The 19,816-nt window shown below is 40.2% G+C and overlaps 1 protein-coding gene across 1 annotated transcript in view; it reads right to left on the bottom strand.

Annotated features, from left to right (window-relative positions):
- CNTNAP2 (contactin associated protein 2) overlaps positions 1-19,816 on the bottom strand; it is a 1,518,236-nt gene that overhangs the window by 523,186 nt on the left and 975,234 nt on the right. The window contains exon 12 of the mRNA XM_081038748.1: positions 12,359-12,478. Coding sequence (XP_080894874.1) covers positions 12,359-12,478 — 120 coding nt within the window. The remainder of the gene's footprint in view (positions 1-12,358; positions 12,479-19,816) is intronic.

Genomic DNA, 19,816 nt, shown 5'->3' with positions numbered 1-19,816 from the left:
GTTGCTTTGCAGGTCTGGAAGAATGATCTTTAATGTTTGATGTCATTTATACGTAAAGAAAGAAATGGCCAGGATGGTATTTATTCAACCTTGGAAGTTTGGGAAAAAGGAAGATTTTTAGAGGCTGTTGGTGATTTTCAAGAAACTATTCAGTGGAGAGAGAAGTTTAGTCAACACACTAAAGTAGTAAAATAATGCAACAAACAGGCTTAGCCTGATGTCACCAATTCATGTGATTTATGTAATTCCTTTTGCACTGATCCCAAGCCCCCAAATTATCTGGTTATGTAGGAGAGCCAATAAGGAGAGAGAGCAATGATTATATGAACTTTGAGTATTGGGTTTCTGGATAATTATTTCTCATTATAAATTAAATTAATTGTCTCTTTAGTTTTATATATCAATCTACTAAGTTTTAGTTAATGGGTTATTCTCCTGGGGTGTCACCACCTCTTATCCTTCAACAATGAAGCTGTCTAGACAATAATAATTTCTCTAATGTAATGAATATAATATGATGAGACCTTTTTTGGGATCTGCTGGTTAGAGTTTCCAGGAATGCACAAACATATTTTTCTCCCAGCATAACACATTTTTTGGGGGGGAAAAAAGAGTAGGATATCGCTATAGTGATTAAGTAGGCTATGGGGATTACAGTCAGCAGTTAAATGGATGTAAAATTATCTTGCGTGAAGTCTAGATTAATATTAATATCATTGGCTAGAGTTACTTTTGTTTGTGTGGCAGACTTAGGGTAGGGTAAGGTTTAGTTCAGAAAGAATGGGAGTAGATTGAGTCATATTCTACATGAAAAAATGTGCAAAGAGAGAAGCTAGAAATGAGGGAAATTACAAGCTATTTTGTTTTTCTTCTTTTCTGTTGTGATAGTTACTACAGATAAGCTTGTATTCCTAAATCTCTAGAAAGAATACATTACTTATTGTAGTATTCTCCAGAGTGTGTCATAGCAACTAGGTGTTTAGTGACACTTGTTTTGTATTTTTCAAAGTACTAGTTTCCTATCTACGTATTACCATATAAAAAAAACATTTTCATATGTTATCACTTAATTCCATACTTCCAAATGACACTATGGGTTAGATTCGAAATACCCAGAGTTTGGGGCCTCAGCCAACCTTCAAATCTCTCTCTTAAGTTCTTCCTGAGTCTATATAGCATGAAAATGGCATACTTTGTCAGATTTAGATTTGTTGAAACATAGATTACATTTTAGTGAAGTGAACCCACACAGTACAATCGATAACCAACTTAATGCAATCTCTCAATGTCACTTGCAATAAAGATGCACCATCTACCAGGGCCACTGGAAAGCTGCTCAGGATGAAGCGCTGAGGCCACACAGCTGAGGGACAGCAACCATTCTTATTGTCACAGCTGGCTGTCAATCATATGTATTCCTTTGTTTGGAACTAGAAGCTATTATAAAAATCTGGGAAAGAACCCCATCTATTCGCAAAGAATTGCCAAGTTTTTAAAAACTTGGATAAACTTCCAAGTTTTTAATAAGCTACAAAATTATGTATATCTCATTCACGCCTATAGTTTTTACGTAAACAGCTTTTTGTAAACTGTCTTATAGATGCACCCCTAGTTGTTTAAAGAGTCATGTAGCTGTTTGGAAAATATTAAATAAAACCTGTGTGTGTCTCAGTCCACATGTCTTCCAAACTGGAACATGAATACCTCTCACGGTTACTGTGAAGAATAAACTAAACACTACGAATGAAAGCATTTACCATATTGCCTCTTACAGAGAGTTAATAAGAAACAAAAAGAGAAACCTTCATGGATGTTAAAAATTTGAATAGTTCAACAAGTTAAAAAAATATGTGGTTCTATGGTATTATATTTGGGGATTAAAAATAAATAAAAGGTTTCCAGGTTAGGATGGTGAGTAAACACTGGTATCTCACTTTTTCCCTCCTAAAAACTCCGCTAGAGTATATATTATATATACACATACATACACAAATACACATTGTATATGATTTTTTTAAAAAAAAACCAGGACACTATTGAGAGTAAAGGGGAGAGCTATTAATAATTATATCGGGGCCAGAGTAGGAAAATGGAACTATACTGGGAACATCAGGACATGTTACTGTAACTGAAAAGTCAATGAGATCCTCTCATTCTTAATAGTAAACACATGGCTAATAATTATTAGGAATCTGAGGAAAGTTGAGGAGCTCAGAGATCAGAAGAGAAAAAAACAAAACAGAAAAATGAATGGAATAAAGGAATTTACAGAAAACAAAAGAAGGGGGAAAAGATGCATTATCCTTGAGATACAAGAAAAGATATTGCATGCATGAAGCGAAACTAGAATGCTATTAAAAGGGAAATGTTTAGGAACATAAAAGAGCTTTCAAAACCATGATGAAATGACATTCTAGAAAGAGAGAACAGAAAAATCAGAAGAGACAACATCACACACAATAATAAAACAAAATTTAAGGAGTTGCCCGGGTGAAAGTGAGCGCCCAGCAAATGGATAGGAACAGACACACTCTAAGACACGTGCTCATGGAATTTCGGAATACCTGGGGCAAAAAGAAAGTGCTTCTAACGTCTATAGACAAGGGTAGGTCCTATTAAAGGATCAACGAGCTACCCAAAGGAGAGAGTAAAACAAGAAGGAGAGAGACGTGGGATCTCGAAGCATGAATTCTAACACAGGTGGAGATGGGAAATTCTTGGATAGATAAACAATGGTGTAGTGAAGGGAGGTTTTGTGACGATGGCATGCCCCCAATATAGAGAGCGAACAGTCTGGACAAACAGTGTTGTAAAACATCAGCCAGATGCCCACTATTATATTATAGCCTTTTAAACACTGAAAACAGACCATGTCAGACTGTATTGTGCAGTTGGCTTGTCTCAACAACGTACTAGTGAGAAGCTCCCTGCTCCCGCCTCCAGGTCTGCGACCAGGTCAGTGAAAGCTTTCATTGCGTCTCGAAAGCCTGCTGCCTTGTCTGAGTCTTGAAACCTACAGGTACAGCAAGTGAGCTTCGAAGCAGAAGGGGCAAACACGGTTCCACTGAGACAGGATACACAGAGGTATATGAAAGCGAAAAAGGAGTAATAGCAGTAACGATGGGGATGAGATAACAAGTTCTTGCCTAGTCTCACTTTTTAATTATTATTTTTCCTCAAAAATATGAGACAAATGGGTCATGACATTACTACTGACATGAAGAGAGCTCAGCCCTGACAAAGTCCACTGTGTACAAATGGTAATAAAGAGATTTTTGACACCTTCATCCACAGGTATGTCTTTCCCCAAAGTTATTTTCTCGTTCTTCCTAAATGAGACAAATTCTATCATGGGACAGTCATTTCTCCAGGGCACTGATGACCTATAGGGCTTCTAGTTTCAGTCAGTCCCCGGTAATATGACTCCAATACTTGCCAGTTTAGGGAACATGTAGAATTGGTGCAGTTTATTACTTAATTTTCTTTGTTGCATTGATTAGCCCAAGACACAAAATAAAATGAGAAATTAGTTGCTGAATGAGATTCTCCCAACAAAATTGCCAGGGAGGGACACTGATTGACTCGGGAGGAATGAAGGATGCCGCATAACACTGAACATCGTGGGGTTTGGAGAGACAGCAACACAGGTATACTGGCTTTGCTTTTAGCCAGAAGCGAAGAATTCCTAGTGAGTAAGTGTGAGATTATTCCTGCGCTTTTTGGTTTTGATTACAAAGTGATGAGCTGATCTTAATTGGCTTTTCCAAGATGGTTTTTCTCTCCCTTCCTGCCTGACAGACAGAGGAGTTTCAGACCCCAAGTGTCAGAGGGAACCAAACAACAGTCCCTGGCAGGGACAACGTGAAGCCATTCTCCCTCCTGAGCAGGGAATTTGGACAGCAAAGGTGTTGTTTTGAAAGAGCCAAAAGGCAGTGTTTAGAATACCGTTTGGGTGGGTGTGTGAAAACATTTGAAGGTGGGGCTGTGGCAGGTGGGGACCATTTCGGAGGTTCCCCAGGTGGCTCTGAGGTGCTGAGACATCTCAGGTGGCTTCGCCTTGACTTCACTGCCTTCCGGGGCCCTTCCCCTCAGCCTGTTTCACTGCACCTTCTAGTGTTTCCGGCTCCTTTTCTTGACTTAAAGTTTGAAAACCATTTGAGAATTGTTGGAGTATTAGGCTATCACTGACTGGCACACAATGAAGAGATGGAAAAGAAAGCCTGGGGGGTAGACGCGAGCCGTGGAATACAAGCACACATCCAGAAGGGAGACTGGGCGAGTGGCAATCGGCTTCCAAAGAAGAGCACTTTCTGGGCTGCATCTGGTCAGTGAGGTAGTTCCTAGATTTTTCAATTGAAGCTGTGTGAACAGGATTGAACTCAAAGATTTACACTGATTGTGAAGCCCTGAAATAACTGAGCACGGGAAGCGGGAGCTGCTGAGCGGTTACAGAGGCTTATAACAAAGACAACTTGTGAGAGAGGTCAACGAAGAGGAGGCGAGGTGGCAGTAAGAGACGGAGAGGAGAGCGGTTCTCTGCGTAGGTTAACTACAGAGGAGGTAAACTAGGTCAGGAGACAGAAAGACGAGCGAGAATGCCTTTGATGAGAACAAATAAAAATGAGTGGAAGGAATAAAATGGAAGAAGCCGGTGTGTTGAGGCTTACACTTTAGGCCCTGAAGACATCAGAGGAATTGTTCACCACACAGAGGGACATGAAGGGGTCAGAAGGTAGTGGTGCCCGACTTGTGAATGTTAATTAGCCCTGGGAGAGAACAGGAGAGCTGGGGGTGTCCTCATTTCTAGCTGATTTCCCTTCCAAACAGGGAAGAATGAAACACCTGGGAACAATCGAATAATTGATTAAGTGATAAGTGATACCCAATGCAATACCTCTAAATCTTGTTAATCTCAAAGCAGATTTTGTTAGATTGGGTTTAAGAGTCTATACTGAGAAAATAACTAGATATTGGGGACAGAATTTAAATTATCCTAAAAGTCGGGCACAAATCCTAAACGATGATTAACCCAGGTACACAGGAAATATACAGGTTGTCCTATAAAGCCTTCAGGAAATTAAAGAAAATACTTGCAGTTAAATTAATAGCTAAAATGGATAATAACTGCCTCATGGTTTACATAGTGATTTGATTTAAAATGTGTTCTCTGATTAAAAACCCCAAGGCATTAGTTGGACAATTAACAAGCAAATAGTTTATAGCGAAAGTGTTGTCCAAATCACAGATAATGAATTCACGTTGTGTAAGGAAGTTTGAGGATGATAAAAAGATATGAGTAGCACATGCTCTTTTTAGGAATCATATTACAAACCATACTACAGAATCCAAAGTGACAAGTACTATTTGTATACACACAGGTGACCATGCAGAGGTACATACATGTGAATGGGCACATACACATACACATACAGTAACTCTGAAGCCTGTCGAAGAAGTTAATCTCCATCACTTACTAGGTATGTGAACTAGGACTTAATTTCTCTGAGCTGTAGTTTCTTCATCCAAAAAAATGGGAATAAGAGTGACGGTACGTACTCTGTGGGGTTACAGTGATTTACCAGATGAGTTAATGTGTAGAATCTACTTAGACCAGTGCCTGGCATTTAATTTGCCCTCAATAATACATGTAGCTCAAAGGATAAGGTATGGCATCTGCATCACACATTTCCTACATGTCAGTAATTCTTATCGCTAGCTGGCAAGCAATTGTTACTTTTGCCCAGCTACATCTTTAAAACTTCCCAAAATAAAACAATAGGTGAATATCTGTAAGGGAAATAATAACAAAGCTTAATATTTTACAAACTAAATGTGACGCTGTTACTCGAAAGGTAAAAATAAACATAGGTGGAATGAGGAATCATTTACAGAGACACACAGGTAGGTGAAGTGAGCAGAAGAGAAAGGTGGCCCCCAAGACTCGTGTGCCTGGGGTACAGGCCTGACCCCCACTCCTTGAACATGGATGAGCCATCACTCTGGGGATAAGGTTAGCCCATCCGCTAAAGGTGAAGCGATCTGGCAGATGTAAGGTTCCCAATCAGCTGACCCAATCAGGTAACCATCCTGGGTGGGCATGCCCCAGCAGGTGAGCCCTTCAAAGAGAGTGTGGAGGTCAGAGATCCGCTCACTGCCACACTGGGGAGAGTCCTGGCCAGGACCTGGGAGTTGTCTCTAGGAACTGGGACCAGCTAACAGCCCGCAATAAAACGGAGCTGTCAGTCTTCAAACCGCAAGGAACTGAACTGTCAGCTATGGAAGGATGATGGAAAAGGGTCCCAGGCATCATATGAAAGTACAGCCCTGCTCGCCCCTTCATTTCAACCTGTGAGACCATGAGCAGGCGAGCAGCTCACCTGTGCCAGATGCCTGACCCTCGGACACTAGGAGGTAAGAAATCAGTGTTATGGAAAGCTGTGAAGAAAACGAAGACAACAGGGAAAGAACTGCTTTGCTTTGCTGGGAGGAGTGGGGGAAGAGTGGGGAACATTGGTCCATGACACCTTCCAATTGAACCCAAGGCCCCCCCTCCAGTGACCCATTTTGCCGGCCCGCACAGCAGCGCTGAGACTTCTGAGAAGCATAATAATAAATAAAATGACATTACTGAGTACAAGTGCTAAGGGACTTGAGTTCCACGCTCCCATAAATATTAGATTAAAAAGGCATGAACAGCTTTTACCATTACAGAGGATAATAGAATTTGATCAGCTAAATCCCAGGGCTTTATAAAGCACAGATTATGTAAACAAGCTTAATGGCTTTTTGATAAAACTACAAAACTCGTGCTAGAAAGAATGCGGGAGGTGTCCCTGATTTGGATTTTAAACTTCACACACTACAGCATAGATGCTTACTTAAATTTTTAAAAATTAAATATGAATGCAAAGAGAGTTATAAAGAACGTGAATTAGACAACAGGATATTAAGAAAAACATTGTTTTTGATTTAGGGATACACAGTTAAGTTTCCAAGGATAATAGCCAGATCTAGCTTCATTTACTGTTTTATTAATCAATGGGCAGAAAGAACTAAATGAAGCTTTAAATACATAAGTTCAAGGTTTCTAGGAGGAGACGCTGGTAAATAGAAAAAAGAAGCTGAAATGTTAGAAAAATGTACAACTGAATGAGGTAGATATTAGGTCTATATGATAGTATACATTCATTAAAAATATACTGGGAGTGCCAAAATAAATGTATACACATGACTTTTAGTCATCTTGTGTTATCGGTATGTACTGAGCATTACAATTTTGATTCAGTTTTTTCCTTTCTTAAAATGTGTATACATTTTTTGGGCACCTTCTGTATATGTATCATACTAAATTTTCAGGGAGATGACAAAAATGGTGACGGAAGGAGAGAATAACAAAGATCGCATTTTAAAATGTGCCCTCAGATCTAAAAAAGGAAGCCGGGCTCTGACTTGCACAGAATGATGAATTCTTCGACAAAGGATACAGTGAATATTTCCTCTCCTCAATGTCTAGTGCACAGCCCATGAAGTGCTCTGTCATTTGGGATGCCCCCTAAATTCCCAGTACGGCGGCTCTGAACTATAAAGAAGTTAAAAGTTAAAAGAATTGCGTAGCAGAGGAACTGCCTTATGAAAAAAATGAGGAGTGCCAATTTATGTCAAACTCGGCCAAGAAATGAGTAAATCCAAGCTTCTTGGAGGCAAGAGGATTTCGCCTCTAAATTGTTTGACTGTAAGTAGTGATATTTTTCTTTCATGTTCCATGGTAATAATTTTTTCCTTTTTTATTTTTATTTTATTTTATTTTTTTATGGAAGGCAGCATAGAGATCAACTCATTCCAATTCCTACACCTCAAGGAAACTGAGACTAAGAGACAGATTGACGTCTGGAAGGTCTGTAGGGGGTTCGGACAGTATCTGCCCACAGCACAACTCTGCCAGGCTGAATTCCAGGTCCTGAAGGCAGCAGAGAGTCCTGGCCTTTTCTGATCTGTCCCTGCTCTCCTGCACCTCATCTCATGGGGTTCTGCATGGCATTTCAACTCCTATCTCACCAACAATAGTCTGGCCGACTCCAGTTTCTAAAGACCCATCAAACCCCATCCTCTCTTTATCTGAGGGCCACCACCTTAAATCTCAGTTTCACCTCCTGGGCTTTCTATCTTGTTTCCCTGCTTCACATCTGGGTCTCCTTTGGAGAGTCCTATTACCTCCTGCCCAAGCCATGCTTTAAAATTACAATATCGTCAACTGCCTGCTGTCCCCTGAGGATCAAGTTTCAACTGCTTTTCGTCCAATATGAAGCATTTTATAAGTTGACCTGTTTTTCTCTCCGTTTCTGGGCCTCATAACACCCACTTGTTCCTGAAGGCTCAGCTCATGGGAAGATTTTGTTGGTCCCTGAGTTCAGGTTAGCCGCCCATTCCATGGGTCCCCAGAGTTGTCTGAGTAGGTCCTTGGTGGTTCATCATTTCTGGCCTTGCCACATCTCCTACACCCGCCTGCTGTGACTTGTCTCACTTTCGGTACCCTGCCTCACATTACGTATGTTTGCACTGACTCAAGAGTCACTCTTCATCCCCCAAACCTTTTTAGCATCCTCTAGGACCCAAGAAGTCACTTCAGCTTCTAAACAGGTGACCCATTCTTCCCCCAAATGCTCTCAGATACTTTCCACCACTTTCTCTCAGTGTCATTCTCCTACACACTTACACACCCTGTCATCACCAAACACCTCATTTCTGTTGAGTTCTTATGAGCTCATTCTTCAGGTGTCTTTCCCTGTTTCCCTCATCCACTAAGTGATGTTATCATTTCTCATGTCTTTATATGCTAACAATTAGCACATTTATATCGCTAACCCAAACATCCTTCTGGGGGCTTATCCAACTACGAAATCTACATACCAATTTAGATGGCATATGGTGCCTCATCATCAACAAGGAACAAACTGAATTCTTGAAATTCCTCTAAATCTGTTCTTCCCTTAATTTTCCACATCTCCCAGATGGCACTGAGATCCACCTAGGTATTCAATCCAGATATTCAGGATGTAGTCTTGGTAACTGTCCTTAATCACGCTTATCTAAACTGCCACCAATCCTGCGGATACCACTTTCAAAAAAGACGGATAATCCATCTGTTTCTTATCACTTAAAGAGTTTCCACCTGGTCCATGGAAGTTCTCCTCCTCCCTGGCCTCATACAGTTGTTTCAGAACTGGTCCCAGTACTTTCCCTGCTGTTGTTTATAGCACCCCACATGGTAGTTTCATTCAGGACCTTCTCACTCCCCAGCTTTAAAGCTCTTCATCGATTCCTACCCACGGCACTGAAAAATAATTGAAGAAATGAAAACCAAACCTTTGTGCTTCTCTGTCACCCTCGCTGCCTGTGCTGCGCTGGCCCTTTCCTCTCTCCCCACTTCATTTTAAGACCCTCCTTAGGCTCCTTATGCTCCAGTCATTCGGGCTTCAGGTCCTTGCAAGAAAACGATCTCTTTCTTGCCTTGGGTGTTAACCTATAGGCCGCATTCCCCATCCTTGCCTTTTTGAGTACCTTGTCTCTTTTTATATTCATCGTTTATATTTTGGCTAAAATACTGTTGCCTTAGTGAGGCCTTTCCTAAATCCTCTATCCAAAATCAATTGCTCCTCACAATTCCATTATTTTTCTTTATAGAAAAATTACTTACGTGTTTTCTTTTTAATGCTTGTTTTCACTACTATTGTGAGCATTGGGAAGGCATTTATCACATCCATTTATTCTCACATGGCACCGTCCCTGGCACACAGTGAATGTATAAATGAAAAGAACCTAGACAAAGGACCCCAGAAGTATACTTGAATACTCTATTCTTCTTAGTTTCTACCCAAATTTATGTCAGATATTAGCTGCCAGTGAGGTCCCCTTTCTTAAAATTTTCCCTACGTCTATAAAGTGACAGACACATGCTCCTGCACTGAGAAACTGATCACAGGCAAGACATTGCTTCTTCCCCAGAGAGGATGTCTTGCTTCCATTTTTGAAATCAGTAACAAATGCAACAGTGATAAACACCCCATCACATTTGGGTCACTGGGAAATGGAACAGCTCTGTTCGTTCACAGAAATGCCATAAAATAAAGTGCGTGTACAATGTCTCGTGACATAGAGTGACACAGCAAGACGTCATAGACCCACTCATGCTGGCATGTCCTCCTCTGCTTCAACATATATCGTTTGGAAATGGAACAGCCCTACGTCAAGCTGTGTGGTGCTATGCTCTGCTAATGATGCCCAGTTCATGTTCTTTCCAGAGAAGGAAGGGTTAATGGATGGCAAGGGGCCAAAGAGTGCCTGCTGACCTCCAAGGGTCCCTGACGCTCTGATGTTCCTAACTCTCCTGAGTGACAAAAGAAACATATTCTCACTGTAGGGACTTGTCGTATATTCTCACTGGCCAGACTGTGCCTAAGAGTTTGGGTTAAACTATGGTCATACTCGTGAAGCGAGGAAGGGAGGAGGAGATCCGTGTTTCTGAGTGAAGGCTTCAATACACAGAGAGGTCACCTCCCCTGAAAGGAAACCAGCCATTCATTTGATGTGTTCCTCATATAAAGGTTGTATTCCTTATGGTTTTGTTGTGTTTTCTAATTCTCCTTTGACATGCATACAGGAAAATAACTAAAGGAAATTCTTAATTGTCCAAGCCCAGGCAGGCAGCCCTGATTTCCCTAAAGGTTAATAATTTCCTTGAAACCAAAATCAAGATTCTTATAGGTGAAATCGAGTTCTCATATATTATACTTCACTTCAAGTAAGACTAAACTGAAAGTGAACAAGAACGTCGTTGAGTAAACTATCAAGTCCAACAACCAGCGAACTCTTAGATCAAGCTTTCTGGTAAGTGAATGCCTTCTCGGGGGCACACTCAGAGTTCTTGGCTTGCAAGGAAATTTTTGAGGCGACAGCTGCCATTGTACCATTTCCATTGTACACTTTCCATCCTCTACTCATGCGCTCATCATTCTCCCTCCCGTTCTGTGCCACGCCTGGCTTCCGGCTGCTACTGGCAGCTCCCCACAGGGGTCTGCTTGCCTCTAGCATGGTGTAGGGTTCTCAGTTCTAGTTGCACAACCCTATTCCCACTTCACACCTACTCAGTTTCCATGGGTAGACCCAACCAGTTTGTAGGGAAAAGCAAAAAACAAAACCAAAAAAACTCCATAAATGATTCTGAAGCATATCCCGATTTAAAAAACCATTGGCCTCAAACATAACTGAATTTAAATCTTGTCTGAATGACATAAGCAAGTTATTAACTCAATAATCCTTAAAAAATAATATTACCCTACTCTTGGTAACCTTTAAAGTACACTGTGTCAGATAATATGCTAAGAACCAGATGCAGACTCTTATTTCATTCATATAATAAAGCTACAAGGTAGGTATTTCTATGAACCTATTTTATACACAAAAATACAGGGGCTTATTGAGTTTAATAAAGTTAATAAAGTGCCCAAGATTATACATCGGGTGATTCATGGAGCCAGGACACAAACCCACATTCCGAGTGAAGAATTTCTGAGGGGACCTGACACATGGCACACAGTCACCATCATCCGCAGGATGTCCTCATCAGATTCCTCAGGACCTCACAGCAATGGCTGACCCTCTCCTGCAGCCACTAAACAGTGCCTGCCTCATACTCTCCTCCGGGATTCTGGAGGGTAAGAGGTTACCAAGTGTCTGATGGAAAATGTGCTCCCCCGAGAGCTGTATGTCCTACACAGAGCTATGGAGTTTACAAGAACCCACGGTCTCATCCCACGGTCCTGGAATTCAATAGCAAGTGAAGAGACACCAGGTTCTCTTCCCAAGTAGAAAACCTTAGATAATTTCTATGAAGGCTGCAGGGAAGTTTGGCTATTGTTAGAGGGGATTCCAGCACCCAGAAGGGGTTCGTTCTATAACTAAGAGGAACAGGGGGAGGTCTTGGGTGGTCTGCGAGCTTCCTCTAACAGTGTGGACAATTGAGTGATGCTATACTTCTCCCATCTCGGCTACTCATGGAGGAAGCTTCGTGAGCCCTTTCTTTCTGTGAACTTCAACCTTGCTGTTTCACTTTCTGGGCTTTTCCCTACATGTTGATTTTTCTTTTTTTAATTGTTGTAGTCAGAAGGCAGACTTTTCTAAAAAGTACCATTTTGGAAGGTATCATTGCTTTCAAAATACATTTCACCATTCACCTAATAATATTAAGCTTATTGCACGTTGTGATAAAAATACAGCACAGAAGACACAAACTTCAGTGGTACCACTTATTTTCTACACACAGAAGAGCAATGCTCATGAGACATAGATACGCTATAGTTACCTGTCATGTTGCAGTAAACTTTCAGAGGCCCCAGCGGTCCACTGCCATCAGGATCTATCCAGTAGTAATTGGACGTCTGGCCTAGGTGTTTGTAGGCTTCACAGGAAGGCTCATAGATAGCTGGAACAAAATATCTTATATGAGCACAGCACAAATAAATGGCTCCCCAGATAAATGCCCCAGCAACATATCAAACACTGGCAAACTGCTATTGAGAAGTGTGTCCTCTATGCTAGAATGAGCATTCTTTTTCTCCGTGTTTAAATTCATGATTTGGTTATTCCTCTATAAGCATTTCTGACATATAACAAACAAAGAGCAAGTTCCTGCTAAGACTTTATAGCTGGGAAAAAGTCTAAAACAATCAATATATTGTAAATAACTGTAATGTCTGTTGCATTGGGGCTCATGATCATTGAAAAAATATTTAATCTATAGTTCATAGATGTCATCTTCTTACTGTAAGGGATGTTATTTTGAAAGCCCATGAATATTGACTGCTTTGTTGGGCTATCAACTAAGAGACCAGAGAAAATCGCTCTCTGTTTCTCTGTTTGTTTTTGTGTTGTCTCTCTGTGTCTGACACACTGACACACACACACACACACACACACACGCACAAACACACACACACCTTTTTGCATAGATAGTATAAATTTCCCACCAATAGCATGGAATTTCTAATCTTCCTGTATTTCAGGAAGAAGGAAAGAAAGGTCCCTGATTCATTTTATTTGTTATAAGTGCTTTAACTACATCAAATCTAGTGTGTGTGGAAAGCTGGCATCAATATAATTAAATGATAGGTACTTTTTCATTGTTTTCCCTTTTGTTTCCATGCTCTTGACACCATGTCTTCTCACAGAGACTGCACCTGTTTTCAGCGATACGAAATGGACATTTACATGTCTGCTTTGTAGTTAGAACTCTAAAATATTGCGAAAGCTTTGTTTAAACAGCTCCACACTGACATGTACGACGAATGTGAAAGATCTCTTTACAAAACTGAGAACTATTTCGGGTAAGAATCTCTCTGATATAGATATATGTAGTGGAGTCTTTGGGTAAAGTGCACTTGAGTTCACACGCCGAAGATCTATTGCTTGTTAAATTATGAAGCAGGAAGTCTGATTGGGACCTCCTTTTCTGCCTTCCTCTGCCAGGTTCTCTGTGTCGCCATTTGGCTTTCCATGGTTTCCTCTCTCTGGAGATGTTTGACCTTAAATGGTATTTCATTTCGACAACAACACTAAAACAATCCTAAAATCTTTGATTTATTTGATGCTTCTTTCCTCTCTCCCTTCCTTTCTTGTGCAAATAGTGCCTGAGTACCTATGGAGTGTTAAGCAGTAGAGTAAGCAACACAAATACAACTGTGAACCGCATATATAAAAAGCGAAGACGAGGCACTACCTTCTAACTCATTTTCTTTCTTTCCTTTTTTTAAAATTAAAGTTTATCGGGGTGACAATGGTTAGTAAAGTTACATAGGTTTCAAGTGTACAATTGTGTAATAATACATTGTCTATACATCACATTGTGCAAATGAGGCCAACATTACCCTGAAACCAAAACCCGGTAAAGATAACACAAAAAAAGTAAACTACAGACCAATATCTCTGATGACCACAGATGCAAAAATCCTAAATAAAATACTAGCAAATTGAATACAGCAATACATTAAAAACATTATACATCACGATCAAGTGGGGTTCATTCCAGGGGTACAAGGATGGTTCAATATATGCAAATCCATCAATGTGATACATCACATAAACAAAATAAAGGATAAAAATCATCTGATAATTCAATAGATGCAGAAAAAGCATTTGACAGATATAACATCCATTTATGATTAAAGCACTTAATAAAATGGGTATAGAAGGAAAGTACCTCAACATAATAATGGCCACATATGACAAGCCCTCAACTAATATCATTCTTAATGGTGAAAATCTGAAAGATTTACCTCTACAATCAGGAAGAAGATACCGATATCCCCTGTCACTATTGTTATTCAACATAGTGTCGCAAGTCCTAGCCAGAGCAATCAGGCAAGAGAAAGAAATAAGAGGCAACCAAACTGGGAATAAAGAAGTTAAATTGTCACTTTTTGCAGATGACATGATTCTTTGTATAGAAAATCCTAAAGACTCTACCATAAAACTATTAGAAACAATAAACAGATACAGTAAAGTTGCAGGATAAAAAATCAATGTATAAAAATACATTGTGTTCCTATATACTAACAATGCAATTTCAGAAAAAGAAATAAAAAGAAACAAAAACAAAAACCAATTCCTTTTGCAATTGCAACAAAAGGAATAAAATACTTAGGGATAAACTTAAGGGGTGTGAAAGACCTATACCCTGAAAACTATAAAACATTATAAAAAGAAATTGAAGAAGACACAAAGAAATGGAAAGATATTCCCTGTTCATGGATCAGAAGGGATTAGAAAGTACAAATTATATCAGAGGGTAAGGGGTGGTGCGGGGTGGGAGATGAGGGTAAGGGGGATTAAATATATGGTGATGGAAAGAGAACTGACTCTGGGTGGTGAACACACAATGGGATTTATAGATGATGTAATACAGAATTGTACACCTGAAATCTATGTAATTTCACTAACAATTGTCACCCCAATAAAAAAGAAAAAGAAAGTACAAATTAGTAGCCACAATATTGCCATGGGAATATGAAAGATAATCTGGGGAATATAATCAATAATGTTGTAAAGATTTTGTAGGGTGTCAGATGGGTACATGTCTTATTAGGGAGACCACTTCAGGGACAGTGTTAGATTCCTGTCCACTGCAGAGAATACCTGAAGCTGAAAAATATTGAATGTCAACTATAATTCCATATATATATACATGGTCATGGGATATGGAGTTCAGCATAGAGAATAGAGTCAATGGTACTGTACGATGTCAGAGGGGTAGGGGTGGGGGTTGGGGAGTTATCACTTTGTGAGGGGTGTAAATGTCTATTATATTGTCTTGTACACCTGAAACTAATAAAAAAAAAAAGAATCAACAGAGTTAAAATGGCCATATTACTCAAAGCAATATACAGATTTAATGCAATCCCCATAAAAATCCCAATGGCATTTTTTAAAGAAATAGAACAAAAAAATCATCAGATTGTATGGAACCACAAAAGACCCCGAATAGCCAAAGCAATCCTAAGAAAAAAGAACAAGGCTGGAGGTATCATACTCCCTGATTTCAATTTATACTACAAAGCGACAATGAAAGCAGCATGGTATTGGCAGAAAAATAGAAACATAGACCAATGAAAAATGACTGAGAACCCAGAAATAAACCCACATATATATAGGCAGATAATTTTTGACGAAGGAGCCAAAAACATACAATGGAGAAAGAAAGACCTTTTTAATAAATAGTGCTGGGAAAATTGGAAAGCCCTGCACAAAAGAATGAAACTAGACGGCTGTTACCACGTACCAAAATCAACTCAAAATGGACCAAAGACCTGAGCATAAGACCTGAAACAATAAATTGCATAGAAGAAAGCATATGTACTAAACTTATGAACCTTGGGTGCAGAGAGGATTTTATTAATTTGACCTCATAGGCAAGAGGAAGTAAAAGCAAAAATAAATGAATGGGACTGTATCAAACTAGAAAGATTCTGCACAGCAAAAGAAACCATCAACAAAACAAAGAGGCAACCAACCAAGTGGGAGAAGATATTTGCAAACAATGCCTCTGACAAGGGGCTAATATCCAAAGTATATAAAGAACTCATACAACTCAACAACAAAAAACAAATTAAAAAATGGGCAGAGGACTGGAACAGACACTTCTCCCGAAAAGACAAATGGCCAACAGATATGTGAAAAAATGCCCAACTTCACTAGCTACTAGGGAAATACAAATCATTTTCATTAAATAATGAATGTTGCCTGTCTAACATGTTAGGTGCAATGGAAAATGGGGAAATACTACTACGTTAGTATGTATGTACATTTGTATGGCTGCTGTAATAAATAAGCAATACTTAGTAAATTGAAACAACACAAATTAGCTATCAATTTGTATTAATGCTTTCACCTTTCTCATGACACAGGAAACTAATAAAGAAAAAAACAACCCACAAATTTATCGTATCTTAACAGTTGTAGAGGTCAGCAGCTTGTACTGGGTTTCACTGGGCTAAATTGAAAGGTGTACGTAGCGCTGTGTTCCTTTTGACAACTCTAGGGGAAAATCCATTTTTTTCCATGCCTTTTCCACTTCCTAGAGTCCACCTGCAATCCTTGGCTCATTGTCTCATTTCTCCCTCTTCAATGGCAGCTGTGGCTGGTGAAGTCATTCTCACACTTCAGCATTTGAATTCTCTACTTTCACTGTCACCTCTCTGTTTTCAGGAGCCTTCTGGTTACCTTAGGTCCACCCAGATAACACAGACTAACATCATATGCAGGCCCTTATCGTAACCATAAAGTCCCTGTGCCATGTAAGGTAGCATATCACAGCCTCCACGGTTTAGGAATCTATGAATAGGTGTATGGCAGGGGTCGGTGAGGCATTATTCTGCCTATCACAGCTACATAAAAATACTAAGACCGATAGATTTGAGAACACATTTTGTTAAACACCTAATGTACTCTCACTGTACATAAGATTAACAAAAGGAGTACTAAACAGAAGACCAAGGTCAAATGTTTGTACAGAACACGAAAGGTCCACATGGCCGTGAAGGCTATGACCGTGGGTAGAAGGGAACACAACACGTGCTCTCTGCCCTCCCAGCCCCGACAGAGCACAACCAGGGAGCCGTGCGGCCGCTGCTCAGTGCAGACATGGCAGGGGCCTCTGAAGGATTGCACCGGCAGGGGAGAGCAAAGGGTTTAGGGGCAAAGATGTGTAACAGGCCTAAGGAATGCTGAGAAATGAAGCGTCAAGTCAGGGCTGGACAAAGTTCGGGCAGAAGGTAAAGGAGGAGTTACTCCCAAGGAGAGGAGAGCGCTGAAGCATCTGGATTGCTGCAGAAAACGCAAACAGAGAGGGTGGGAAATGGCAACCCATTTAGCGAGCAGGTTTGGGTGACCTTTTAAGTGGTGGCATTACAAGGCATTACAAGGAAACCAAGGAACCAATATTGTAATAATTATGGATGGTGTGAGATGGGTACTAGATTTATCGGGGTAATAGATGGGAGGGGGTGGAGGAAGGGTGAAAAAGTGAAGGGATTAAGAAGTACAGATTGGCAGTTACAAAACAGTCATGGGGATGTAAAGTAAAGCATAGGGAATATAGTCAATGATATGGTAATAACTATGTATGGTGTCAGGTGGGTACGAGACTAATTGGGGGAACTACTTCAGAAATCATATAAATGTCTAACCACTGTGCTGTACACATGAAATTAATATAAAATAATATTGATTGTCAACTGTAATTGAAAAATTAAAAAAAGGAAGGGGAACGTGTGAAGGGGAAAAAGTGGTCCAAATTTCCACGTATAAAACAAGTAAGTCTTGGCCACCGTAAACGATCTTGAGAGTATAATGCTAAGTGAAATAAGTCAGACAGACAAAGCAGAGAACCCTATGATTTCACTGATATGTGGTATATAAACCAAAAAGAACAAGACAAACAAATGAGAAAGAAAAACTCATAGACACAGAAAATAATTTAGTGGTTACCAGAGGGTAAGGGGGTGGGGAGGTGGGTGATGAGGGTAAAGGGGATCAAATATATGGTGATGGAAGGAGAACTGACTCTGGGTGGTGAACACACAATGGGATTTATAGACGATGTAATACAGAATTGTACACCTGAAATCTATGTAAATTTACTAACAATTGTCACCCCAATAAATTTAATTTAAAAAAAAATAGAATAAAAAAGAAACAAGTAAGTCTTGGGCATGTAATATACAGCATAGGGAATATAGTCAATATTGTGACAGTGAGGTATGGGGACAGATGGTTGCTGGACTTATCATGGTGATCACTTCTTTAGGTCAATAAATGTTAAATGACTATGGCGTACACCTAAAGCTAATATAATATTGTATGTTAGCTATATTTTAATAAACATCTTAGAAAAAAATCTATAGCTCCCAAGTAAAAGATGTTAAGGGCATAAAATATGTGTGTGTGTGTGTGTGTGTGTGTGTGTGTGTGTGTGTGTGTGTAATATATCTCTTGGTAGCTGTATAAAAAATAATTATAAAAAGTTACTATCCACTAGAAGTCTACTGCAAGGGGTTGTAGGAGGTATGATTAAGCTATTGCATAGAAAAGGTGTTAAAATATAGGGGCAGGCCCTTGGGAAGGGAGCAGGAAGCCCCGATCTGTAACTCTGTGCCATGGAAACACCGATGATTCAAAAAGGACATTGCAATGGGTTGAAATGCATCTCCCCAAAAAGATGCTAGAGTACTGAGCCCTGTACCTGTGACTATGGCCTTATTTGAAGATGATTCCGTTTAGATGAGGCCATTGGGGTGAGCCCTGACCCAACCTGACTGTCACCCTTATAAAACAGGGAAGTTTGGACACAGACGACTACCTGCAAAGGAAAGACAATGCGGAGATGCAGGGACAAAGCGACCACAAGCTAGAGGAAGCCTGAGGCTACAAGAAGCTGGCAGGAAAGGAGGGAACAGATTCTCCCTCACAGCCCTCAGAAGGACCAACCTCGCAGATACCTTGATTTCTGACATCTAGCCTCAAAACCGTAAGGCAATATGTTTCTGTTGTTGCCCTGTTTGTGGTACTTGGTACAGCAGCCCTGGGAAACTAACAGACACATAGCCGCCAACTCGCTGGGCCACTCTGTCCTTACTGCTCCCTCTGAGCTTTCCCAGCGTTCTTACGGGCCATGTGGGGGAGGGCTCTCTGCCATGTTGTGCTTCTTGATTTTTAACAGAGAAAGACCTTTCTGATAAAATAGTTCTTTTGGCTGCTTATGAGCACGGTCTGACGAGGAGAGCTCTGAACACTACAAAGTAACGGCTCTCTGAGCTTCGCTGATGCTGTGAGATGACGAAGTCTCCCCTCGCCCACCGGTTCCCACTTGTCAGGCTTTGAGGGAGGAAATGACACGTAGGGTACAAACATCCTTCAGTACCTGGTGAAGCTTTTGGTTCACGCAAGTAGCCAAGGCTAAAATGTGTTAGAAAATTAATTACAAGTCAAAAATGAACTCATATATAAAGGTTATCTTTGGAACCTTTTAAGTAATCTTTTCCTGACTACACAGAAAAGTTCACTGCTAATACTTTGATATAAAATTGGAAACAAACATACAATAACTTTAGAGATCATTTGCTAATAAATGCTGCAACATTGCATTTGGATATCAATAGTTTCCTGGTCTCTTATATTGGAGGTGGCTGCGTACTTACTACAGACTTGCTTTAGGAACCAGATGACAAGATGCTAAAAAGGGAAACTGCTTCCGGGAGACTCTACCCTT

Source organism: Rhinolophus hipposideros (assembly GCF_964194185.1).
Source record: "Rhinolophus hipposideros genome assembly, chromosome: 25".
Taxonomy (NCBI): Eukaryota; Metazoa; Chordata; class Mammalia; order Chiroptera; family Rhinolophidae; genus Rhinolophus; species Rhinolophus hipposideros.
This window is presented reverse-complemented; position numbering and strand designations above follow the sequence as displayed.